Raw genomic sequence first — 27,518 nt, 5'->3', positions numbered from 1 at the left:
GTGAAGTGTTACCTTCGCCACCTTTGCAATATGTCCCCTATATTTCAGGTTTCTATCAATCATCAACCCCAGATCTCTTTTCTCTCCTATTTCTTGCAGTATAACTCCTCCAATACAGTATGCAGCATCCCATCGATGTCTAGCTTATTCAAATGCTTTTGCAGGGGCTACCACATCTGCACTATTACTAATAACCCTTCTGATCTTCATATCATCCGCAAACAACTGAATACACCCCTGCAATCCACTGACAATGTCACTGATATAAACTTTAAACAATATAGGTTCCAGTACTGAGACCTGTGAGACCCCACTTGTAACACTCTGTTACCTTGACACTGCCAAACATACACAACTCTCTGATACCTATCGGAAAGCCTATCCTCAATCCAGTTGACCAACCTGACATCCAAACCCATGTGCTGCAACTTAAATATCATCTTATCATGTGACACCCAGTCAAATGCCTTCGCTAAATCCAAGAAAACGGCAGCATATGCCTTACAGTAATCTACTGCTCTTGTAAGTTTCTTATAAAAGGCTAGCATATTACTTAACACGTTCGCTGCCACACTACTTCAGCATAGTCTGATCCCGTACACCGAGCAATTTCACTTCTTCAAGGTCAGTATGGTAATCTCGTTGCCGGCGGTAAGCGTCATACGAGTATACTCGTAGCTGGCGAACATGTTAAATAAGAGCGCTCCTTCACAAATCCATGATTCTCACAGATAACATTACTCTCATCTGCCCAATGCTGTATACGGTCCCTAACTTTCTCCAGGATCTTAACAGCTACTGACGACACACAAACTGGCTTATAATTAGACACTTCGAGTCTGCTACTGTCCATATGCAATGGCAATATCTTACCTTCCTTCCATTCCCTGGGTACCTTTCCCATAGCCAGACTTTCATTGAAAAGCCAGGTCAAAGGAGTTGTCACTTCTTTAGTACCTTCTCTCAAAATTCACGGTGAAATACCATCCAGTCCCACAGATTCAATGACATCGAGAGTACGCAGTATTTGGAACAAGCTCTTCTCCTGCACCTCTAACCCTCGAACCTGCCTTATCCATGTAGTATCAAAAACTTACACCTCCACGATGAAATACATCAATAAAGTGTTCATTGAACAACCCCACTATGTCCTCTGCACCAGTCACTTTATTCCCATTTTCATCTCAAAATGTCATCCTTCCAAAATAATTTCTCCTCCTACTGGCCACATAGCTAAAAAATTCCCTAGGATTTTCTTTGGATCTTGGGGCCAATCTCTTCTCATATTCCAGTTTCACCTTCCTTACCATACTAGTCACTCTCCTGGCCTGTGTCTTATATTCTTCTTGCATCTGCTCTTCACCTGTCTCCATATATCTCTTCCAGAGCCTCTTTTTCAAATGCAGCTTCTGTTTAATATTGTTTTTGATCCATTTACACTAAATTGTGTCCTCTTCTTCACTTGTCAAATATAGCTTACTATTGCTGCTAACAAATATTCCTTCACAATTTCCAAAGCACTAATGATATCCCGGCCTTCCAATTCCTCCCTCCATGGAACTTCCCCAAGTTGATATCTAAGGCTATTTTAATCACCAACCTTATAATTCCACATACATTCCCATCTCTTGTATACTCTTGAATGGCTATTCATCTTCCAAGTCAAAACCACATGGTCACTCTCTCCAACCTGGTGGGAGAGAAGTCATCTCAGTTATTATCAACTCTTCTGATGCTATGACCAAATCGAAAATTCTTGAACCTCTCGTATTACATGTTGCCTAAGATATTTGTCCCTCAAGAATTCTAGAAATTCCATTCCCTTATTGCTAAATGCATCTTCCTCTCACCAATTTATACTGCTGCAGTTAAAATCTCCAATAGCAATCATTCTTCTTGCATTTGCCAAGCTTAACTGTCTAAACATCTCCTGGTCTCCACTCTCTGTGCTCCTTGGTTTGTAGAAACACTCCACTAAATATCTAACCTTGCAAATCTCTACCTCACACCATATGCTTTCAAAATCATTAGTGTCACTGCATTCCAAAGCCTCCACTCTTAGAGGACATAAGTCGTCACTAATCATAAGCAGTACTCCACCAACCCTCTTTCCCTTCTTATCCTGCCGAAAAATACTGTACCCTGCTTCTGCTATTCCTGTTATTACATCCTCTTCTGACAACCATGTCTCAATTGTCCCAATAATCTTTGGCCAGGCTGATGCTATCAGCACCACCAATTCTTCTCCTTTATTCCAGATACTCCTGGCATTAGTATAAAGCATAAAAATGCCACTGTTTCTATATTCAGCATTATACCCCTAGGCTCAGCGTTACCTGATGTCGTCCTCCTTCTCCCAAGTACCTATTCCCACAAGAGGCCACCCTGCTACCATCCACCTTGGGCATTCTAGTTTCCTTGCATTAAAAAGGAACTGCAAGGAAACACACCGACTCGTTCAGAACAGCAATCTCTCCAGATGCCTATGTCCCTACTCATTCGAATGCAAGTGCGCTCTCGCATACAATTCCGCTGTCCTCAAACACCCTCCAAGCATCTACATATTCTAATCCTCTCTTCTGACACATTCTAGCTATTATGTTATTCAATATTACTGCTCTTCTGCTCAGCTCATCATTATCATACCTAGGTAACATGCACTCTATCTTTCCTCTCTGCGTCTTCTTTTGTACAACCTCAAGCAAAATTCTCATATTTCTTGCTACCCAATTTACCTTACTTCGAGTCATTTGTTCCTATCATCACATCTTATCCACCCTTTCACTCCTCTTAATTGCCATAGTCACACTTTCTATTGTTCCTCCAGGCAAACACTCCTCACGCATCCTATCTTCCAACCACTGATCATTGAGTCCCCCATACATTACACCTTTTACCACCCTGTTCCTCCATTGCTCCTCTCTCTCTCCTCTAACACTTTCTCTCTATGTTCTCCTACTTACCTGCCTTCCTGACATCACTCTATCCCTGGTTCCAGTGCTCCCTCTAGAAGTAGCAAAAGAAAAGAGTGAGCAAGTTAAGATAGTGTGTCCACTGTGTATGAGAGAGTAGAGCTGAGAAGAAGGATCATAATAACAAATGATTCAATGTGTATGTTATGCAGGAGGAGTGGTGTGAAATTTGTGGATGTGTGGAATGAGCTTGATGAGCAAAAAAGAATTATACAAGAAGGATGGCTTGCATCAGAATGGATTTGGTTTTCGAACCCCCCCCCCCCCCAAAAAAAATAAAAAACTCTAGTTTACCTGTTGAATGAAGTGAAAGTGGATGTTCAAAAGCAGGTAAACTAGAGTTCTTTATTGTTTTTTTGGGGGGGGGAGAGAGAAGTTGTACATGGATATGCAGACTGGTAAGAGATTAAGGCTAGTACAGCAAAATATACAGTTGGTTGCTACTGGCCATGGATTTCCACATCTGAAAGACAAGAAAAGCCAAATTACTGCAATGAGTAGGGGTGGAGTGATTATTATGGAGGACTTCAACTATGAAGATATAGCCTGGAAGGAAGAAAGAGAACATGGCAAGAAGGAAATATAATTTATACACCCATGACTGACCCTAGGAATTTTGTTGTCTCGTTCAATAGTATATTTTGCCACACCTTCCCCCTAAAAAATTCTCTTTTAATGACATCTTAAAATTTTTAAGTTTTTTAAGTTTTAATGACATCTTAGCTTTTACCAATGAAAATTCATAAGTTAATGACAAATGATCACATTTTTTACAGGAGTCGAGCAACAATTAACCCTTTAATGGTGGAATTTTGTTCTGAAAATGTGCATCTCAATGGGTAATTAAAATCAAGCAAAGATGAGTGTACTTTTCAAATGCAAAGTAAATGCACCTACTGAATTTTAATTAAATTATAAAAAAGTGGCAATTATTAAAATTTTTGGTTTATTTGAAAAATCAATAATTTTATTGCTCCAAAATTCATTAATATCATAAAACACTATCAACACAACCTAAAAAAATATTGTTTTTTAAAAACCATAAAAATTCCACATAGATAAAAGTATAGCAATTTGAGTATACGAATATAGTTTATAAAAAATTGGACTCAACTTGATAAAAAATACTACAAATTAGGAGTGCATTGTGTCATCATTTTTAAAAGTTTTTCATAGAGTTTTCATTATTTTCTGGGGAAAATTAGGCACTGTTTGCATAGTTCTCACAAGAAATGATTTCAATTGCATGCGATAGTATTTTATTTGCTAAGCATATAACATTATTTTCATAAAAAATGCAAAAAATCATTGATCATTAGATTCCTTTATAATAATAAGAGAAATATATTTTTTAATTTTTACTAAATTTTAATTTTTGTCACAAAGGGTAGTTTATTTTCTCACATGACAAGTATACTCGTCATTACCAAAAATTGGTCATTTCTAAAAAATGACAAGTATACTTGTCGAACACCATTAAAAAAAAAAAGAAAATAATGTATTACTATTAACCTATTATTTACCCATATATGGTACTAACATACTATTGGTTGATCAGACAACCTCTCATATATAGGCCCAACACACACAAAAAAAAAAAAAACTTACATGTAAGTAATGCTCATCATATCATTTAGAATGAAGAACTGCTATATTACAAACATTTAACTATGGTAAATATAATATTTTTAGATTTTAGAACATGTGTCATGTCTTAACATAAGTTAATTTATATATATATATAATAAGCCGAAAGGCTATTTTACCGGCGAATTTGTTAATTCTCCCTCTTAATTAATTTATATATGTTATGTTTGCCGGTCTGGTTGGACGAATGGTTAGCATATCTGCTCTCCAGCCAAAAGGCTGCGGGTTCGAATCCTGCCTTGGGCTTGGATGTTTGTGATTGTCTGTGAAAATACTAGCGGTAGTGGTGGATGGTAGATGGCGTTGGTGTAGTTGTGGTTTATTGTGGGTGGTGGAGATACAGAGTTATAGAGTAGATGCCCTCCCTCGATGAGTCTTTGGACTCCCCAGAGGTGTTAAGTAATAATAATAATGATAATTTACATTTCACTGTAAAAATGTAAAACTACTGTTTAAAACGAAAATTTTCTTTTCATATTCACAAAATCACAAAGGCCAGTGTAGTCTAATTTCTGACCGATTTCATGTTGAAATGAAATCATGGCAAGACCTTCAAAGCAAGTTTTGGCCATTGTAGAATATAAATAAGTTTCAATAAGCTTTAGTTTTGAAAGACTACGCTACTTGGGAAAAGACAGCAGCCACATTTAAGGTATTGTTGAAGATTACTTCAGGACCAGCTGCATTCCCTGGGCTCACCCCAATGTAAAATAAGAAAAGACACAGTCATCAGATCAATGTTAACACTGCAAGGCAGACTGGTCAGATTCTCACCTATAAATAAGAAACAAAGGAAATCGCACATGGAAGACAGAATAACAACCACTGTCATGTAATACAAAATTTCAAATTAATTCAATCATTCTGAAATTTTATATATAATCTAATCGTGTAATTCTATATTCAATAAGATTATGTTACTGTACTTTCATTAAGCAATTTTGATAAATATGTATGTATTTTAACCTCAGGTCAAGGTCAACTAACTTTTAAAATATACAGATTTTTACAAAAATATACAGTACAATAAAGTTTTATTATGTAAAAATTTAACTGCCATATATTTTTGCGTATAATGCAATCCACGTATAATGCGAACTAGAAATTTTATTTGAAAACTAGCCCTAAAATGCCATGTCCACGTATAATGCGATCTATTAATCTTGTTCCCTAACATTATAAATAAAACAATACGAATTAATGAAAGAAATATTTATTTTAAAACAAAATGTCAAAATACAATACGAATTAAAGAAAGAAATATTTATTTTAAACAACAAGTCAAAATCCTTTAAATTCTTCTTCATCTTTTGAGTCATCAAACATTTCATTTATAACTCATCTGTAGGCATTGCGTCATCAATATAGTAGTTGTCGTCATCGTCAAAAGTCAAGACTGTCTTTTTGCTTATGCCAAAGTCTAATATTACTCTCTGCTACAACAAATTCTCTCATAGCAACACTATTATTATGTTCTTCTGTAAACTGCACGACATGCAATTTAAATCCCGCTTCAAAAGATGAACGTTTACGTTTCTGTTGGCTCATTTTCAGGCTAGGTTTGTTTAATGAATAATATTTAAAATGAACTGTGGTTAAGCCGATATAACTGTGCTAATATCCTGCCAAGGGGGTGGGATATTAGCACTACTTATATTACTGGCTTTATGTGCAGATATGATGCGCGCTCGGTCACCGAATGCGAGTGGGTCGAGTAGATTTGGTTGCATAGGCATTAGGTATTATATATTGTGTGTGCAAGTCTAATAAGATGTTATATTTTTTAAGATCTGCATATAATGCGAACCCCTAACTTTAGACCATAAATTTTAACCATACATTTTTAGCATTATACACGATAATATACGGTAATGACATCCTGAAGTCTGGTATCAATAGAGAAGGAATAAATTACTTTTTTCCGATTTATTTTTCGTATAGTTTAGGCCAATTTTGCCGCCCCGTGCAAATACTTGTTGAATTATCAGCAGAGCCAGCCCTATAAAAGATAATTACCTAAGACAGCATGTGATGAAGGTGACTAGGGGTAGGAGAGTATTGGACTTGGTCATAGGATCAGAACAGCTATCCATAGCTCTTCTGATCCTAGTCAAGACCGTATTCTCACTTTCATCAGGTGGAGGAAATGTTGTCACCTTGGCTCCATCTGATGAAAGTGAGAATGCGGTCTTGACATGGGAGATTGTAAAACACGAGGAATATTCTATCAAGAGGGGGTATTTGTAAACTACAAAGCAGGTGATTATGACATGCTTAGGAAGAAGCTTAAATCTGTACCATGGCATAAAAAACTGCAGGGTAAGTAAGTAGTGCACAGGATATAGTTAAGGGTCATCTAGAGGAAGCAGAATTAAATTGTATACCTAAGATAAGGAGGGTTAATCAGGTAGGAGTTAGATGAATGAGTAATATCATTAAGCATAAGCTGTAGAAGAAGAAAATACTGTATAGGGTATATAAAGAGAAAGATGACCAGCAAACTCATGAACAGAACAAGGATTAGGCTTAAAAGGTGACAAACATAGGAAGGAAGACAAAATCAGATTATGAGAAAAATCTAGCCAAGTAGGTCAAAGGAAATTCCAAAGAGTTCTTTCATCGTGTGACAAATAAGAGTAAGAATGACTACGGAAGATTAACCTTAATGAGTGATGACGGTCACAAAGAGACAGAAGCATATAAAATAGTTGAGTTATTGATTGACCATTTTGCAAGGATACATTATCCTTGTGAGGTTACAGCTTTAACCTAATGTGGGAACATGTAGAATGTAACTAAAGGAGGTTGATTTTAAAGCTGTAACAAAATGAGATTAATTTTAAAGCTGTAACGAAAGGAGATTGATTTTAAATTAAATTAAAATCAGGGGCAAATTCTCCATGCTTGCTATGCTTGCTGTGCGAGCTCATTACTTGAGAAAGAAGTAATATTTATTTGTTAATAAATGGAAGCATTTATAAGCATTCCATTTAGGCTTTTATTTTTGTAGACAGAAGACGTCTTAAGCTTGTGCAGCAATAATTAAGCTTTGCGTTATGTACTGAAGGCCGATGCTTGCTCATCTAGTCAAAGCTACCTTGGCTTACTCGGTTGTGGGAGTTTCCAAGTCTTTCGCTACAGCACTGTGATTTCATGCGAGCGCATAGTCATTTCCTCTGCCTTCATGTCATCTTAAACACACGCCATACACAGTCAAAGTAGCTCTAGCCAGTGAGCTTCAGTCAGCTCACTGGTTAGAGCTACTTTACAAATGTGCATACTGCTTGGGAAAATTAAGTTACAACCAACTTTATATGACGATGTTATTGACCAGTTCATAAAGAAGAACCGTAGGATAGAATTTGTATTCAAGTAGCTAAATTGAAAAAGAGAGAATATCATTTGTAAAATAAATGTTGTATTGGTATGATTAAATGTACATACATTTCTAAATATATAGTTTAAAACGGTCAGTAATTCAATATTCTGCTAATCAGACTTCAATCACACCTCTCACTCACTGAATGATAACAAGAGCAAGCATGAATTTCAAGACCAGCATTCGCCCATTAAAATCTAATCCCACCTCTGTTCCTACATCATTAATGTTGGAACAGAGGTGGGATTAGATGAGATATCAGCTGGAGTTTTGTGAGAATGTGCAAGGGAATTAGCAATGCCTTTGAAAAGAATCTTTATTTAAATTTGGCTCTAGCAGAATTCCAAGTTAGTGGATTATTATTACAATTATTATTATTACTATTATTACTCAGGCCTCCAAGGAGTCAAAAGACTCTTCGAGGGAGGTCCTTCCTAAGACATAAAGTCTGTTAAGACTCATCGGGGGGGTCCCCCCCCCTGAGAAACACAAAGTCTATCATACCACTCTTTAAACTCATTGACCGTTCTCGCTCCCACCACTCCATCAGGCAATGCATTCCACAGCTCAACCACCCTTCACACAAAGAAACCACTCCTTACCCTCTTGCTCACAGTTTCCTTTCGTAACTTCCAGGGATGGCCTCTTGTCATCACTCCTTCCCGCTGATCAACCAAGCGAAAGAACTCCCCAGTGTCAACCCTGTAACCACCTCTCAACAGTTTAAAAGTCTCAATCATATCACCTCTCCTTCTTCTATCCACCAAACTCTGCAGTCCACATTCTCTCAGCCGATCCTCATAACTATACCTGTAAAGTCCTGAAACCATCTTTGTCATCCGTCTTTGTATCCTTTCCATGGTTAATTTATCCCCTTCAAATCCTGGGGACCAAATCTGAGAACAATAGTCCAAGTGTGGTCTGATCAGAGACTTATAAAACGGAATGATAACCCTCTTATTTATGCAGGTCAGTGTCTTTCTCATAATAGCAGCAATCCTCTGTGTTACCTTCACCACCTTTGCAATATGTCCCCTAAACTTCAGGTTTCTATCAATCATCAACCCCAGATCTCTTGTCTCCCCTACTTCCTCCAGTATAACTCCTCCCATAGAGTATGCAGCATCCCATCGATGTTTCCCAAACCTCAAGACCTTACATTTTGCTGCATTAAACTGACACGCCCATTCATTTCCCATCTATCTAGCTTATTTAAATCCTCTTGCAGGGCTACCACATCTGCACTATTACTAATAATCCTTCCCAGCTTCGCATCAACGGCAAACAACTGAATATCCCCCTGCAATCCATAGGCTATGTCATTGATATAAAGGTTAAACAATATAGGTCCCAGTACTGAGAACTGTGGGACCCCACTTGTAACCCTCTGCCTCCTGGAAACTGCTCCACCATACACAACTCTATGATACCTATCAGACAGCCAATCCTGAATCCAGTTGACCAATCTGACATCCAGACCCATGTGCTGCAACTTAAATATCTGCTTATCATGTGGCACCCTGTCAAATGCCTTCGCCAAGTCTAAGAAAATTGCAGTATATGCCTTTCCTTCATCTAATGTTCTTGTAACTTTATTATAAAAGGCTAGCATATTGCTAAAACAAGAGCATCCTTTCACAAATCCATGTTGATTCTCACAGATAACATTACCCTCATCTGTCCAATGCTGTATACGGTCCATCACTACTTTCTCCAAGATCTTAACAACTACTGATGACACACAGACTGGCCTATAATTAGACACTTCCAGTCTGTTACCACCCTTATCAATGGCACTATCTTACCTTCCTTCCATTCCCTGGGCACCTTTGCCAAAGCCAGACTTTCATTAAAAAGCCACGTTAAAGGCACTGTCAATTCCCTAGCACATTCTCTCAAAACTCGTGGTGAAATACCATCCAGTCCCACAGCTTTACTGACATCCAGAGTACTCAGTATATGAAACACACTCTCTCCTGTAAATCCAGACCTCGAACCAGTCCTATCCCTCTCGCATTAAAACTGACTCCTCTAGGATGAAATACTCCAATAAAGTGTTCATTGAACAATTCCACTATGTCCTCTGCATCAGTCACTCTATTCCCATTTTTATCCCACAATATCATTTTTCCACAGTCATTTCTCCTCCTACTGGCCACATAGCTAAAAAATTCCCTAGGATTTTCTTTGGATCTTAGGGCCAATCTCCTCTCATATTCCAGTTTCGCTTTCCTTACAACACTAGTCACTCTTCTGGCCTGTGTCTTATATTCCTCATGCATCTCTTCACCTGTTTCCTTATATCTCTTCCATAGCCTCTTTATCGCATGCAATTCTTGTTTAATATTGTTTGTCATCCACTTTACCCCAAATTGCGTCCTCTTCTTCACTCGTGGTATACAACTTACCATTGCTGATAACAAATATTCTTTCACAATTTCCCACACACTGGTGATATCCCGGCCTTTCAATTCTTCCCTCCATGAAACTTCCCGAAGTTGACGTCTAAGACTATTATAATCACCTGCCTTATAATTCCACATAAGTTCCCGTCTCTTTGATACTCCTGCATGTCTATTCATTTTCCAAGTCAACACCATATGGTCACTCTCTCCAACTGCTGGAAGAGACATCAACTCAGTTATTATCAACTCTTCTGATGCTATAACCAAATCCAAAACTTTTGAACCTCTTGTTCCCTCTGTTACATGTTGCCTAAGACATTTGTCCCTCAAGAATTCTAGAAATCCCATTCCCCTATTGCTACATGCATCTTCCTCTCTCCAAATTATACTACTGAAGTTAAAATCTCCCATAACAATCATTCTTCTTGCACTTGCCAAACTTAGCTGTCTAAACATCTCCTGGTCCCCATACTCTGTGCTCCTGGGTCTGTAGCAACACCCCACTAAATATCCTGTCTTGCCTACCTCTACCTCACACCATACGCTCTCAAAATCATTTGTCTCACTTCCTTCCAAATTCTCCACTCTTAGAGGACATAGGTCATTACTTATCATAAACAGTACCCCACCATCATGCTTTCCCATCCTATTCTGACGAAAAATGCTATACATAGCGACTTCTATTCCTGTTGTTATATCCCCTTTTGTCAACCACGTCTCAGTGATCACAATAATTTTTGGCCAGGCTGATGCTATCTGCGCCACCAATTCCTCTCCCTTATTCCGGATACTCCTGGCATTAGTATAAAGCATATAAATGCCATTGTTTCTATACCCAGCATTATCCCTTCTAGACTCCACTGGCCTCAGTGTTACCTGACATTGTCTCCCTTCTCCCACGTATCCATTCCCACAAGAGGCCACCGCTGCTATCATCCTCTCTGGGACACAATGACTCGTTCAGAACAGCAATCTCTCCAGATGCCTACGTCCTTCCTCATTCAAATGTAAACTTCTCTCGCATACAATTCCTCTCTTTCCTCAAACGCACTCCAAGCATCCACATATACCAGTCCTCTCTTGTCACACATTCTCGCTATTATGCCATTCATTATCACCGCTCTTCTGCTCAGCTCATCATTATCATACCTAGGCAACACGCACACTATTTTTCCTCTCTCTGTCTTCTTCCGTACAGTCTCAAGCAAAAATCTCATATCTCTCACTGCCTGACTTACATTACCACTCAAGTCATTCATTCCTACCATCACAATCATCTCATCCACCCTTTCACCTCTCTTAATTGCCATAGCCACCCTTTCTATTGTTCCTCCTGGCAAACACTCCTCGCACATCCTATCTTAAACACCACCGATCATTGAGTCGCCATACATTATACCTCTTACCATTCCCTCGCTCCTATTGTTTCCATTCTCTGCTCTTCTTTCATTCCCATACCTCACTCTTCTATTGTTTCCATTCTCTCCTCTTCTAGCACTCCCATACACCTCTCTCATTCCCTCTCTCCTGCTGTTTCCATTTTCTCCACTTCTAGCACTTCCATATCCCTCTCTCATTCTGTCTCTCCTACTACTGTTTCCATTCTCTCCTCTTCTAGCACCCCCATACCTCTCACTTATACTCCCTAAATTCTCTGTTTCTCCTACTCTGATTCGCCTTGCATTTATCTCTTCCATTCTCCTAATCTTATCTTTCATACTTCTGCTCTCATTCACAAGACATTCCACCTCGTCTTTCAACTCATCTATCTCCCTCTGCAGGTCAGTCACTCTTAATCTAAATCCACTCTCCCAAACAAAACCATCTCCTAAACTTTCACAGTCACTCACACCTTCCACACTATCAACTATTATTTTCTCATTCTCTCCTATCATACTACTTGTCTTCCTACATTCATTCCCCGTTCCTGGAGCAACAAAGTCGGATATCAATATATCTAATGTACTTATTTCCTCCAACTGCCTGCATTTTGCGCACATACGCTCTCCACTCTCTTTAACAAGCCACATATGTAATTCCCGAGGCACATACATGCCGCAAGTACTGCATGCCACAAAGTCCCTTATGATATTGCTAATAATTGAGTTCTTAAATGGCGGAGGACTTGGCGTTACGCCACTTGCGACTGCTGCTGAATCCACCATCATTCCTTACTGCCGAGTAGCGTAATCGTTAATAATTATTCAATTAATAAATAAGAGGAAAAAAAAGTACAACCATCAGAACATTTAAGTACTAAATATAATTAAATAAAATGAAATATAACTAAATACAGTAACTTAGCTTCGTTTTGTCTTCCACTACGCGTTCGATTCCAATGGTACCAAAATATATTATATCGCGACAGCAACTAACTTCCAAAAAACAACCACTGAAGTACACTTGTATTCAGAGAACAATTTAGCACTCAAAAACGTAGAAAAACGGGGGAAAAAGCGGACTATTCACTGATTAAAAATCACAAATCACTTTCTTCTGCACAGCTCAAATTCACTGCCATGTGCTACGGCGACGCTAGCGCCACTCCCATGGCACTGCACTCCAGGATAGAGGGCAAAATAATTCCTTTGCAAAAGGGAGGTTCTAACACTGCAGTAGAAAATTATAGAAAAATCAGTATCTCAGGTGTGTTGGTAAAAGTACTAGAAAAATCGATAAAAAAGATAATTCAAAAATTGGTAGATAAAAATATGATACTGTAAAAGGATGAACATGGCTTTGTGAGGGATCACCAGTCATGCCTTAGTAATTTACTAACTTTTTATAATAGAGTAACAGCTGAATTGGATAAAGGAAATGACTACATGATGATTTTGCAAAGGCATCTGACTGAATACCATGTGGAATACTGTTACACAAATTAGAACAAAATGGGGATGGATATCACATTGGTTAAGTGGATAAGAGGATGGATACTGGTCAGATATCAAAAAGTGGTATATGGAGAGGCAGAATCGAGACAAAAACAGGTGAATAGTGGTGTGCTGCAACATTTAGTATTGACACCATCACTGTTTTATTTGCATAAATGATATAGGAAATAACCTGAAAGGAAATATTCATCTGTTTACTGATGAAGCAAAATTAGGTAGAGCAATAGTTAATCAAGGCAATGTGGAGAACTTGTAGGACAATTTAAACAGGCTGTCAGTATGGGCAAAAGTTAATTGGTGTCAATTTAATGTCAAGAAATACAAAGTTATGCATTTTGGAATAAATAGATTGCAAGCCGTGTAATGATGGCACTGCACTCCAGGAAATAGATGAATCTACTGATTTAGGGGTGGCATGGACAGAGAGTTAAAGTTTAGTGGACGTATTGCTAAGATTGTCCATAAGTTTACTTGGATATTGAAGAACATATTAACAAATAGAGATAGGGAAGTTGCTATTCCTCTTTATAAGGCCTTGAAAGACACACATCTGGATTACTATGATCGGTGAGTAGAGGTTTATTGGGGATGAGGAAGCAGTGGAGAGGATTCAGAGGCGAGTGACCAAGATGGTGAGTGGCTTGTGAAATATTCCTTATGAGGACAGACTGAGGATGTGTGGATTGCAGAAGTTGGGTGATAGGAGAAAAAGATGGGATATGATAGAGACATTTAAGTTGCTTAAACTGTTTTATTATTATTATTATTATTATTAAACAAGACCTCATGGAGTCAAAGACTCATCTAGGAGGTCCTTTTATCTCACACACATCTCATCATACCGCGTCTTAAACACATTCAAACTCCTTGCAGACACCACACTCTCAGGCAAGGCATTCCAATCACTCACAACTCTGCACGAAAAAAACCTGCCTCTCACTCCCCTACTCACACCCTCTTTATACAGTTTCCAGGGATGACCTCTGGTTCTCCCCTGATCTCCCACTATTCTCTATATAGGATAGATGCATCAGAAATGTTTCAGTACTTGGCTAGAGGAACAAGAACAAGGGATTATTCCTGAAGGTAGAATAAAGGTGTGGTTAGTAGGGGTGTGAGGACTAGATTTTTCAGTTGGAGAGTTGTGAATGAGTGGAATGGGGTGACACAATCAGTTGTGAGTGCTTTGTCTGTTAATGGGTTCAAAGAGAGGTATGATAGATTGTGTGGATAGATTGGGTCTCCTGCAAGGAGTCATCGGAATCCATGGAGGAGCCCATATAATAATAATAATAATAAGATTAGATGGTTTAACATTCTCGCTTTTTTACATTTGAGATTTTCAAAGGAACATACCTTATGCTTTGTATAGCCATCGAGTCTGTTTCATTTTTGTTTTGTATTTGGTCACTTAAACATTAAAACTTGAGCTTTTTCTTGGTTTTATTCATCAACCAGATATTAATAAATAATATGCACAAATTGTAAACAAGTTTCACCAGCTATTCTGTCTGGCTTCTTCAGGACAATTATAATCGTACACACTAACATTTGCTAGTAAAAAGGAAGAATGGAGTAACACAGTCAAATAAATTAAAACTAATACGTAACATCATAAGCATGGAACATTGTGTCTCAGTCATTGTTTAACGAGCATGTTATGTAGTTTTTAGTGAAATTTAATTCTGGTAAGCTGAGTGAATTTATTAGGCTTTTCCAGATGTCTTTCAGAATCATTCCTTGATTTCTGTTTAGATTTTCTCCAGAGCAGAGTACAACCGCAGCTTCTTTGAAGTTAATACATGGAAAATCTTCTTCTATATAAGGCATGGAGTTGTTATCCCCAATCGATGGTGTGGTTACAGGTTGAAAAGTGATGGGTTAATCCTGAAGTATCTGTTCTGTTGTTGTTCACATCCCCTATATGTTCTTTTTTCGATTGTTTGGATTACTGCCATGACATGTAAAACTGCAAGGACTGGATGTTGTTAGTGCATAAGAAGTGGTAAATATGTGTTTGAGGGAGGTAATGGCAGACTGCATACCTAGAGTCAGGATAGAGTAAATCAAGTGGAAGTTAAATGGATGAATATCATCATTAAGCTAGAGCTCCAAAAAAAGAAACAATTATGGATTGATTTCAAGGAGAAAGAATGACAGAATGACAGCAGACACCTGAAAAGGACAAGACACAGGCCAGAAGGGTAACCATTGTGGCAAGAAAGGCAAACGAGTATGAAAGGAAGTTAGCAATGCAAGCTACAGATGATCATAAACAGTTCTTTCAATATGATGCAAGTAAAAAAAAAAAAAAGGAATATATATGGCAGAATGACTTTAAGGAATACTGATGGTAGAGAGGTAACACTGTCTTATTTCTCACAAAAAAGAACCATTTTCCCCCAGCACTGTTTTCGATAACACTCAAATTCACAGAAAAGACGAAATTTCTCTTCTCGGAATTACCTTGACATCAAGCCTCTCCTGGCATAAACACATCACAACCATTGCATCCTCAGCTTCCAAAAAAACTAGGTTTTCTCTTTCACTCAAGACGTTACTTCACCTCTAAACAACTGTTAACACTATACAAGTCACAAATCCGCCCAGCTCTCGAATACTGCTCTCACATCTGGAGTGGGGATCCAAAAAGCTCCCTCAAAATGCTCGACTCAATACAGAGGAGAGCAATTAGACTAATAAATGACCCATCCCTCACCAACCCGCTCCCCCCCCACTTTCACATAGATGCTTGGTCTCTGCAATCTGTATATTCTATAAATATTTTCACGGGAAAGGTTCATCTGAAACAGCAACAATAATTTCCCCACCCTGTGCTAAGCCCATTGGAACACATACAGCTGCTGCCCAATATCCTTTTACAGTACACCTCGAAACCCACAGAACAAGTTTCTTCTCCTCCTCATTCATTCCTGCTACTGCAGTACTGTGGAACAGTCTTCCCCCCTGATGTATTTCCCAAGGAATACAATATACAGGCATTCAAATCAAATGTAAACAAGTTTCTCCTTTCACAACCCATCACCCATATACGGTACTAACGTATTATAGGTTGATCAGCCAACCTCTTGTATATGGGCCCAACTTAAAAAAAAAGAAAAAAAAAACTGAATCCAACAAAAGATTAGAATTACTAAGTGATCACTTTGCAAGAGTGTATCATCCAAGTGGTGATATTGAAAGAACAAAAGAGTAAAAGGCTTATATCGGAACTGAGGTTGACCATATTGTTTAATCTAAGTCTCAGCTTGGGGTTAATCCTAAGGGGGTGGAAAGAAGGGAAAATAGTTCCATTGCATAAATGAGACCCGAAGACTGATGTACCAAATTACCAACCAATCATCATATCAGGAGTTGTTGTTAGTATTGGAGATGTTGGAAACATGGATTTGTAAAGGGTAGGTTATGCCTCAATAACCTGCTCACATTTTATAATATAGTGACAGCTGTATTATAAAAGGTAATGAGTTCACAGTGATAGCGCTGGACTTTGCAAAACCCTTTGACAGGATACTATATGGAATTCTCATCAGTAAACTGCAGCACATGAGGATCGATATAAAGTTGGTGAAGTGGATAAGAGGGAGGTTGATGGAAAGATATTAGAGGGTAGTTTACACAGGGGTAGAGTCCAAAAGAAGACCTGTAACTGACAGCATGCCACAAGATTCTGTTCTTGGACTGCTACTGTTTAATTTGTACATTAACGATATATTAACGATATAGGAAAGTATCTGAGAGAACTTGTTCAGTTGTTTGCCAATGATGCAAAGTTGGATAGAGCAATAGCTAATACAAATGATGACAAAATTTTGCAGGATGATTTCAATAGATTGGCAGACTGGGCAAAGGAGAATGGATATCAGTTTAATGTGGAACTGTTCTCCAGGAATTGATGAAACCAGAGATTTTCAAATTTTATGTGAAGCTGCGAGGGAGTTGTCAGTGGCCTTGACCATATTGTGTAATCTAAGTCTCAGCTCTGGGTTAGTCCCAAGAGGGTGGAAACAGGGGAAAATAGTTCCACTGAATAAAGGAGGCTCCAAGACTGATGTAGCAAATTACTGAGAAACCACCATACTAAGATTCATTGTCAAAGTATTGGAGAAGATGGTCAAGAGCAAAATACAGGAATAGATAGATGGAAATGGGATACTGTATTGGGACAGCATGGTGTTGTGAAGTGTATTAGTTTGTATTAGTTGGATACCACATGGAATCTTAATCATCAAACTGCAGCACATGGAGATGGATATAGGGTTGGTGAGGTGGATAGGAGAGAAGGGTTGATAAACGGATATCAGAGAGTAGTTTATTCAGGAGAAATGTCCAAAAGAAGGTCTGTGAACAGTGGCATGCTGCACTTACCCCAGTCCTGAAGATACTTTCAGGCACAAACTTTGTTTGCTCACACTTGGATCAAGGATTAAACTAAACTTATTATGGCATGTTGCAGGGCTCTGATCTTGGACCACTACTGTTTAATTTGTACATTAATAATATAAGATCTGAGAGGAACTGTTTAGTTATTTGCCGATGATTCAAAGTTGGATAGGGCAACAGTTAATACAGATGATGTGAACATTTCGTAGAATGATTTGGATAGACTGGCAGTATTAGAAGATAGAGAATTTAGTGGTCACATTGCAAAAGTGGCTAAAGCAGCTCATCAGATTACTTGGTTACTGAAGAATACTTTGACAAGCAGAAACAAGCAGATTATTGTTCCTCTTTATCAAGCCTTGATACGAGCCCATCTTGAGTATACTGCATACAGATCTGAGCACCAGGATTTCTTGATGAGGAGGAGGTGGAGATGATCCAGAGGCGAGTTACCAAGATGGTAGCAGGTCTATGGAATGAACCTTATGAAAACAGGTTGAAGATTTGTGGGTTAGAGAAATTTGTTGATAGGTGGAAAAGGAATGATATGATTGAAATTTGTAAGGGGTTTTCACAACATTAATGCAGAGGAAATTTTTCAGAACAGGTGTGATGGTGGGAGAATTAGAGGCCATCCATGGAAACTGAGTAACAGTGTAGTTAGCAAGTGTTTCAGAACTAGGTTTTTTTGCTTAGAGAGTGGTGAATGAGTGGAATAGGTTCTAAGAGTCTGAAGTGGACACCATGACTGTAAATGAGTTCAAAGTAAAGTATACTAGATAATGCATAAATGTTGGATAGTAAGGACTGCTTGGAGTAGCCCATAACAATAATAACTATCTAAAGCAGCATATGATGGAAGCAACACGAGAGTTATTGGCATTAGGTTTGGTGATATCCTCAAAGGATATGGTTTTGAATGAGGTATCAACACTGACTCCTTTTGGTGAAATGATCATGAGGTACTGGTTTGGAAGGTAGTCACAAAGAGAAATAAGTTGTTATCAAGAAGGTCTATATGTGGAACTATAAGGTGAGTGATTATCAGCAGCTCCATAGTCAATTATCATCAATACATTGGGTTGATGAATTGTGTAGAAAAGGCAGTGCATTGGAAACAATAAGGCAGTATCTAAACTGAGCAATGCATAACTGCATACTAAGAGTTAATCGAATAGAGTAGGAGTGAAATGGATGAATGGTGAAATCAAGGAAGCAGTGTTACAAAAGTAGTTGTTATGGAGGAAGTATAAGAGAATTTGCAGTGAACAGATGCATAAAGAACAAAAAGTGTAAACCAGAAAAGTGATAAGCATAGTTAAAAAATAAAAAGTAGAATATGAGAGGAGATTGGCCAGTCAGGTCAAAGCTAATTGAAAGGAATTTTTCTGCTATGTGCCAAATAACAGGGAAAATAATTATGGCATGTTGAATTATTTAATGAATACTTCATAAGTGTACATCATAGTGGTGTGAATGATACTGTGCAACATGTAGAAGCAAGGCAAGAATTAGAAGAATTAAAGGTGAAAGAATCGGGGGGGGGGGTGTATCAAGTGTTACTTGGATTACATGTTAATAAGACTGTGGGAATGGATGACATATCACCATGTGTTTTTAAAGAATGTGCGCAAAAGAGCTAGTCATACCCTATGAAAGTCTTGTAGTGGGGAAGATTTCTAAATAGTGGAAAGAAGGCAAAATAATACCTCCTCTACAAGTATGGTTCGAGAATAGAAGTTTCCAATTATAGACCAGTCTGTATATCTGAAGTTGAGACCACAGTGCCGGAAAAATTGGTTAGAAATAGAATACTAGATTGTTGATGAACGTAAGATTCTCTATGATGGTCAGCATGGGTTTGTGAAAGGAAGGTCTTGTTTTAGCAATCTGTTTATGTTTTATGATAAAGTGACGAATGTGTTGGATAAGGAATAATCATATACAGTGAAATTCTTGGACTTTGCAAGTGTTCGATAGATTAACAAATCTCTTTGCAGCTTGATGTACAAGCTGCAGAGGATAAGAGTAGATAGTATAATGATGGAGAGCAGATTAGCTCTCTGAATGATATCAATTAAGTTGTGTATGATGGAGCTGTGTCTTAGAAAAGAAAGGTGACCAGTGGCATGCCTCAGGATTCTGTTCTTGGGTTCCTACTGTTTAACTAGTTTGTTAATGATATTTCATGTGGATTGACTGGAAATTTTCAAATGTTTGCCAATGATGAAAAGTTAGTTAGAGTTATCAAGAGTAGTGCTAATGTTGATCTACAGGAAAATTTGAATAGACTTTTAGCTTGGACAAACGAGTAGGGTTTCAATTATAATGTTAATAAATGCAAGGTGTATTTATTTTTGGATAGAGAGATGTAAGGCTTTGGGTAGAGAGAGGTTATGTACTGTATTGGTGGAGGTGTACTTCAGGAAGTGGATGACATTTGGGATTGTGAAGTGATGGTGGGCATTGGACTGAAGTTCCGAGGGCATATTACATGGACAAAGACCGCACATCATATAAGCATAAAGACTGCACATCACATCGTGCATTTATATAAGGCATTAGTCAGACCACATGTGGACTAGCATGCTGAAATTTGGTGACCTAGTTTTCATTGTGATGTGGAAACACTAGAGAGGGTCCAAAAAAAATAACCAAAGTGATATGAAGAGTCTGGAGTGTTAGTTATGAAGAGTATTTGAATGAATATGGATTACAGAAGTTGGTGGACCAGAGGAAAAGAGTAGATATGATAGAGACGTTCAGGTTAGCATATTAATACAGGTGAAATTATAAAAATGAGTCAATATTAAGATGGGAAGAACAAGAGGCCATCTCAGGAAGTTGTATAAAGATGTGGTGAAGAAGGCTGTGAGGAGTAGATTTTTTACATGGAAAGTTGTGAGTGATATGTGTGTGTATGCACTGTGAGTGCAGGTGTTGTAAATAACTTCAAAGCTCATTATGACAGACATGTTGCTGGTTGAGTGGACCGCCTACGAAGATTCTGTTGACTCGATGGAGGTTATCAAATTAAGAATAATGATAATAATAATATTCACTATGCTCCATTGATGAAAACAGTTGGTTCTTTATGTAACTAGACAATGTTCCAATTGGCATACCATTTCTTCATATTATATGAGGGTTGTTTGAAAAGTTTGGTAAAAAAATAAGTTAAATGCTTTTTTTTTTTTTGGAACAAATCACCTTCATTTCTCAACATAGTCTCCATCGAGGGCTACACATTTGGTCCAACAAGTTTCCAATTTTTTCATCCCATCTATAAAGTAGGATTTGTCAAACTGCAAAATAGTCATTGACAGCCCTGATGACATCCTCATTCGAAGAAACTTTTTTTTTTCCCACCGAGCCAAATTTTTAAGTTTGGGAACAAGAAGTCACATGGGGCCAAGTCCAGATAATATGGTAGATTTGGAACCAATTCAAACCTCGATTCGTGCAATTTTGACATTGTGACGGCCAATGTGTTGTCTTGATGAAAGAGCAATTTTTTGTGCATCAATCTTGGTCCTTTTTTTCTTCAGTTCTTCTTTTAAATGGTCCAACAATGATGCATACTAGACTCCTGTTATCCTTTGCTAAATAGTCTATCATGATAATTCCTTGGGAATCAGAAAAAACAGTAACCATCACCTTCCCAGCTGACAAAATGGTTGTTGCTTTTTTCGGTGCTCTTTCACCGAGCATCGTCCACTGTTTTGACTGCTGCTTGGACTCGGGTGTGTAGTGGTGGATCCAAGTTTCGTTTACAGTCATGAACTGACACAAAAAATCCTGCAAATTGCGATTAAACATCCCAAACACTGCATTGAAGTGTCTTTTTACTTGTATTTTTGATCGACAGTCAACAATCGCGGCACCCATCGCACACACAGTTTTTTCATGTGCAATTTTTCGAACAGGATATTATACACCCATTCAGTCGAGATGCCTACAATCTCAGAAATCTCATGCACTTTCGCTCAGAGGTCTTCCATAACAATACCATGGAATTTGTCAATCATTTCCTTAGAAATGATTGACAAAATCATTTCTAAGGAAATGATTCACTACCTTAGTCAGACACCTGACTAAGGTTGTCCGGAGCACACTTAATCTTCGATGGACTTACGGCCATGTTTAAACTCATTTATCCAACAATAAATAGTCTTTAATGCTGGTGCAGAATCCCCATGAACTGTATCTAACTCAGCTTTGATCTGAACGGCCGTCCACTTCTTCAAATAAAACTGTTTTATCACTGCACAAAACTCGTTTTTCTCCATTTTTATAAAAAATGTGAACATGGTCATTTTAAATGTTTGCCAGGCGAGAACCACGTATCGCACGTGGATACCATTTTGCCAGGGATCATGAAAAAGATGATACGTGCCGACACTGGTATGAATAAATGAATTCTGTTGCTGTCTATTCGAAATTTATCAACCTCTTTAATGATATTCAACCCAAAACCCAACCCTCATACTATTAGTTTCGTTGACTAAGTATGAAATTTCCAGCCCAGCTTCACAGCATCTAGTTTTGCAGTTTTCACACTCATAACATCCCTTTAACAACTCATTCCACTGACTCACTACTCTCTGAATAAGTTTGTTCCCTTCATTTTCTTATTCATGACATCTTTGTGTAACCATAAAAAAAAGTTACAGCCTTTCTTTCATTCTGTATTAATCAAGTAAAATTCTATAGCTAACATAAGCATCCTACAATCGATCCACCAAGCTATGCTAAAGGACTTTATCCTCCAATTACTAATAGTCCATATCTGCCTTACGGGAAGGGAATTGTTGTTTCAATTAATATAGCCTAATGAAGGCTGTTATAAAGTGAAAGAATAATTCCCTTTCTCTATCTCTCTAGGAATGCCAAGGTACATTAAAAAATAGATATGGTAACATCATTATATTAAGTGGTTCAAAACATATTTCATGTAATTTATTTAAAACTACAATGTCGAGATAAGCTTTAAAAAATGTCAGTTTCTTCTCAAAAATGAAATCACATCATTCCTGAATGATGCAAACTTTACTTTTTTTTGTGAGCAGCAGAATCAGCAAGAAAGCAACACTTGTCATCTGAACCTTAAATTTAAGCAAATCTGTGCTGAATTAGTATTTGGGAGGATGACTACCTGGAAATTCTGGGTACTGCTGGCAAAACGATTTCCTTTAGATGGGAGATACGGAGAGAACATGAGGCCATTCAAAGAAGCTATATAAGGAAAATGTGAGCAGGATGAGAACTAGGTTTTTTTGCATGGAGAGTAGTAGGTGATTGAAATGCATTGCCTAAGAAGGTGTCATACGAGTGCAAGCACAGTGAATGAATTTAAGGCATGATTTCTGCATGTGACAGTGGAACCTCCCATGATGAAACTTAATAATAATATAATATCAGTAATAATACAGAAGGGTTTTAGCAGTATTAATATTATTATTTTTAACCAAAGACTCGTGGAGTCAAGACTCATCTAGGAGGTCCTTTTGTCATACCTACAGCTCATCATAGTGCACCTTGAACACACACTCTAATTCTCTGCAGACACCAACCTTTCAAAAAATGCATTCCAAACACTCACAACTCTACATGCAAGAAACCTACTGCTCACCTAATTATCATCAGTTTGACATAAGCAAACTGGCTAAAACACACACACACACACACACACACACACACACACACACACACACACACACACACACACACACACACACTCAATTAACAGATATAAGAGGATAGTCTGAAAAGTTCTTGGCCTCGACCATAGATGGCAACATTATCAGCAAGATCTTTTTTTCTAAGTTGGTACATCTGTCATAAGCATCCATGTGAAACTGCAAGTCATTCTATCAAGTAGTTTGTTTTATACAGCTGTCTGAAGCAAAAGTGTTGTCTGTATCCCTTGAAATGGATAAAATTGAGTATTGTGCAGTCATAAAATTCCTTGGTAAAAGAAAGTTTAATGTCAAAAGAAATTCATTCAAAGTTCATAAAAGTTTATGGGAACTCTTCTACTTTGTTTTTGACAATTAAGAAATGGGCTGCCGAGTTTAAACGTGACCATACCAGCCTTGAAGATGAACCACATGAAGGACGTCAAAAAAGTGTAACACCACCAGAAATCATTGATCAAGTGCACAATACGGTACTGGATGACTGGCGAGTCAAAGAGCATGAAATTGCTGAAACTATAGGCATTTCAAAAGAATGTGTATAATATATTTTGCATGAAGAATTGCATATGAAAATGTTTTATGCAAGATGGGTGCCACGCTTGCTCACAGCAGATCAAAAACGCACTCGCATGAAATTCTCTGAACAGTGCTTGGAGCCTTTTAATAAGAATAAAACTGATTTTGTTCTTCGATTTATTACTATGGATGAGACTTGGATTCACCATTACACACCAGAATCCAAACAGCAGTCAAAACAGTGGACAGAAACTAGTTGTTCAGCACCAAAGAAGACAAAGTCTTACCTTTGTCTTCTTTAAGGTAAGGTCATGGCATCGGTGTTTTGGAATGCTAAAGGCATTTTGTTTATTATCTTGAAAAGGGTAAAACAATAACCGGGGAATATTATTCCGATCTTTTAACCAGACTAGATGAAAAACTTTGTGAGAAAAGACTCGGTTTGCAGAAGAAAAAAAGAAATCATCTTTCATCAGGACAAACCACCTACCCACAAAAGTGTTTTAGCAATGGGAAAATTAAGCAAATCTGTGAATTATTGGAACATCCACCCTATTCCCCAGATTTGGCTCCCTCTGACTTCTATCTCTTCCCAAAACTAAAACTCTTCCTTGCTAGTCAGTGTTTTTCTTCGAATCAAGAGGTGATTGCAGCTGTAGAGGGGTATTTTGCAGACCTTACTGAGAACCACTAAAGGGATGGGATATTGGCACTGGAGCATCACTGGAATAAATGTATTACTCTTAAGGGAGATTATGTTGAAAAATAATTTTGAAATTATAAATTAGTTTTTTCATTGTTAGGCTGAGAACTTTTCAGACCACCCTCATACTGGACTTATAGCTTTAGTTGATTTGGCTATAATTCTAAAACAATACAACCAATCAAATTAATATTTAGATATATGCAAACACAAAGCTGTAAAAAGTGATAATTAAAATACAGTCAACAGAAAATAATGAAAGCATCTTTCATACCTTGAGATAATGAACCTGTAAAAATCCTTTTTCAGGATTTCTTCCATTCTTAATTATAACAGCTTCAGCTCCATTTATATCTTCTTTAATAACGTTTCCATGATTGGGCCTTTAAAATATTAAGTGATTTTAGTTTTTTTATAAATAAAATAATTCACAACTGTACAATTTATTTCTGATGAAACACTGCAAGTTTACTGATTTAAAATCAAAAATTAACAGCTGTTGATACTATATACCATTAGATTATTATTATCATTATTATTGTGTGACACCTCCAAGGATTGATCGTGGGAGGGCATCTACTTTAATCCACTACATTCATCTTACTATCTTTGCTACTATTTAATACTCCAATTACACTCAATGACACTACTATCATCTACTGCCCACCATCACCACAAGTCTTTTTTATCTGTAAATTGTGTGTGTTCTTATGGCTAATTTGCCTGTATGCAGGATGAAAAATCCCAAGTTTTTTGGATGGAAAAACTTTATGAGATCAGCTAATTCACCTTCAGTTGAAAAAGCCCACATAAAGATTCCTCTCATCACGAAAAAGATCTAATGCAGGTCTTTTCCAATAGAAGGATACAATGTTCCGTTGTTCATCAAACTGCACTATGAAGGCACTAGTTATTAAGCACTGACCAGTTTCATGTACTAACCATTAGTAGCTTTTTTTAAGATGGTAAATTATGAATGGATAACAAATTAAAAGAAAGATTAAATAAACAGTAATCAAAACAAAGAACTAACGATGCATTGTCATGTGTGATGTGTTAAAAATCCATCTTACAATAAGAATTGAGGAAAAAAAACATCAGGCATTCTGATTATGTAGTCAAGAATTCTACCCATTTTGTTCATTAACTGTCATTTTATAATCTGACTTCCTTGCAAGTTTAAATTTAAACATAATCTTGCTCTACACTAATGTACTACATAAAGTGTTGATCCTTAATGAACGCCTCTTCTCCCCAGATGACCACAAGACTGTTCAAGCACTGCCATCAGTCTTGCCTTCTTTCAATGGAATAAATTTTACAAGCAAACTTTTTGCAATAACAAAGGGTTAAGCCAGAAAGTTATTTCCCCTTTATTCAGTTCTTTTCATGGGAAACTGAAAACTGTTTCTTACTCAAATAAACACAAAACCTACTTTGTGATGGTGATATGTTAGTGTAAGAAAAGAGCCTCCAGAAAAAATAAGTGCTATTTTGTGTAAAATTGCCAATATTGTTTGAATTTTAGTACAGTATTGATTATTTTTGATAACTTAGTGTGCCTGAATGATTCTGGCTTGGGGAATAGTTACTGACTTTATCAATTGCTTTAGCAGAGGATACCGGACAACTCGTTGCAAAGGTGGGGAAAGGTCAGATCGCTATTCTTAGGTATTTTCCATAATGTAAAAACACATTTGTTTATATCGCCGAAATGAAGCTTATTAGCTCTTTATATTTAAGTAACTTAATGGTTGCACCGCTTTGGAAACTCGTATAGCAGAGTATATAAGTTCTTTTCGCTATACACTTTGGTATTATGGTCTAGCTACTCACTGATGAAGCCTCAAAAAAGGCTGAAACTGGTCTGGGTAGGGACCTCCCTCCATAATGTAATAACAGCATACATTTCCTAGGAAATGTGTTTTTACATTATGGAAAATACCTAAGAATAGCGATCTGAACTTTCCCCACCTTTGCTACGAGTTGTTCGGAATCGTACTACGTACTAGGGTCACTTGCATTAGCTCACGCTAGTGTTCGCCGATACTTAATAGTTTACTATATTCGGCATCAAACTCTCTGATTCCAGTCTTTGAGTTTCTCATTCGGTTTTGAAACAATGTGGATTTTATATCCCCTTAATTTAAAAAGATAGTGTGTGTTGCCTGGGTATGATAATATTGAGCTGAGCAGAAGAGCGGTGATATTGAATGGCATAACAGCGAGAATATGTCAGAAGAGAGGATTATAAAATACGTGGATGCTTGGAATGCATTTGAGAGCAGAGAGAAATTGTATGCAAGAGACCGCCTACATTTGAATGAGGAAGGACATAGGGTTCTGGAGAGATTGGTGTACTGAACGAGTCAGTGTTTCCGAGTGTGGATTGTAGCAGGGGTGGCCTCTTCTGGGAATGCATACTTGTGAAAAGGGGGATGACATCAGGTAATGCTGAGCCCACTGGAGTCTAGAAGGGATAATGCTGGGTATAGAAACAATGGCATTTTTATGCTTTATACCAATGCCAGGAGTTTTCGGAATAAGGAAGAGGAATTGGTGGCACTGATAGCATCAGCTTGGCCAAAGATTATTGAGATCACAGAGACGTGGTTGACAGAAGAGGATATAATAACAGGAATAGAAGTTGCTGGGTACAGCATTTTTCGGCAGGATAATAAGGGAAAGTGTGGTGGTGGAGTACTGCTTATGATAAGTGACGACCTATTTCCTTGAAGAGTGGAGGATTTGGAAGGCTGTGACACTAATGATTCTGAAAGCATATGGCGTGAGGTGGAGGTGGGTAAGACAGGATATTTAGTGGGATGTTGCTACAGACCAAGGAGTACAGAGGGTGGGGATCAGGAGATGTTGAGACAGTTGAGCCTGGCAAGTACAA

General features: G+C 37.7%; 1 protein-coding gene across 8 annotated transcripts in view; it reads right to left on the bottom strand.

Annotated features, from left to right (window-relative positions):
* LOC150095182 (aminopeptidase O-like) overlaps positions 1 to 27,518 on the bottom strand; it is a 727,093-nt gene that overhangs the window by 270,604 nt on the left and 428,971 nt on the right. For all 8 annotated transcript variants that reach the window (XR_016550145.1, XM_090411274.1, XM_090411273.1 and 5 more), the window contains one exon: positions 24,894 to 25,002. Coding sequence is in view for 7 of the 8 variants with exons in the window: in XM_090411274.1 (XP_090267400.1) it covers positions 24,894 to 25,002 (109 nt within the window). In the remaining variant the exon portion in view is untranslated. The remainder of the gene's footprint in view (positions 1 to 24,893; positions 25,003 to 27,518) is intronic.

The sequence above is a fragment of the Typopeltis vanoorti genome, chromosome 21 (genome assembly GCF_054136105.1).
Source record: "Typopeltis vanoorti isolate ZY-2024b chromosome 21, IOZ_Tvanoo_1.0, whole genome shotgun sequence".
In the NCBI taxonomy this organism is placed as follows: Eukaryota; Metazoa; Arthropoda; class Arachnida; order Uropygi; family Thelyphonidae; genus Typopeltis; species Typopeltis vanoorti.
Note: the sequence above shows the minus strand (reverse complement) of the source record. Positions and strands in the feature narration are given on the sequence as shown.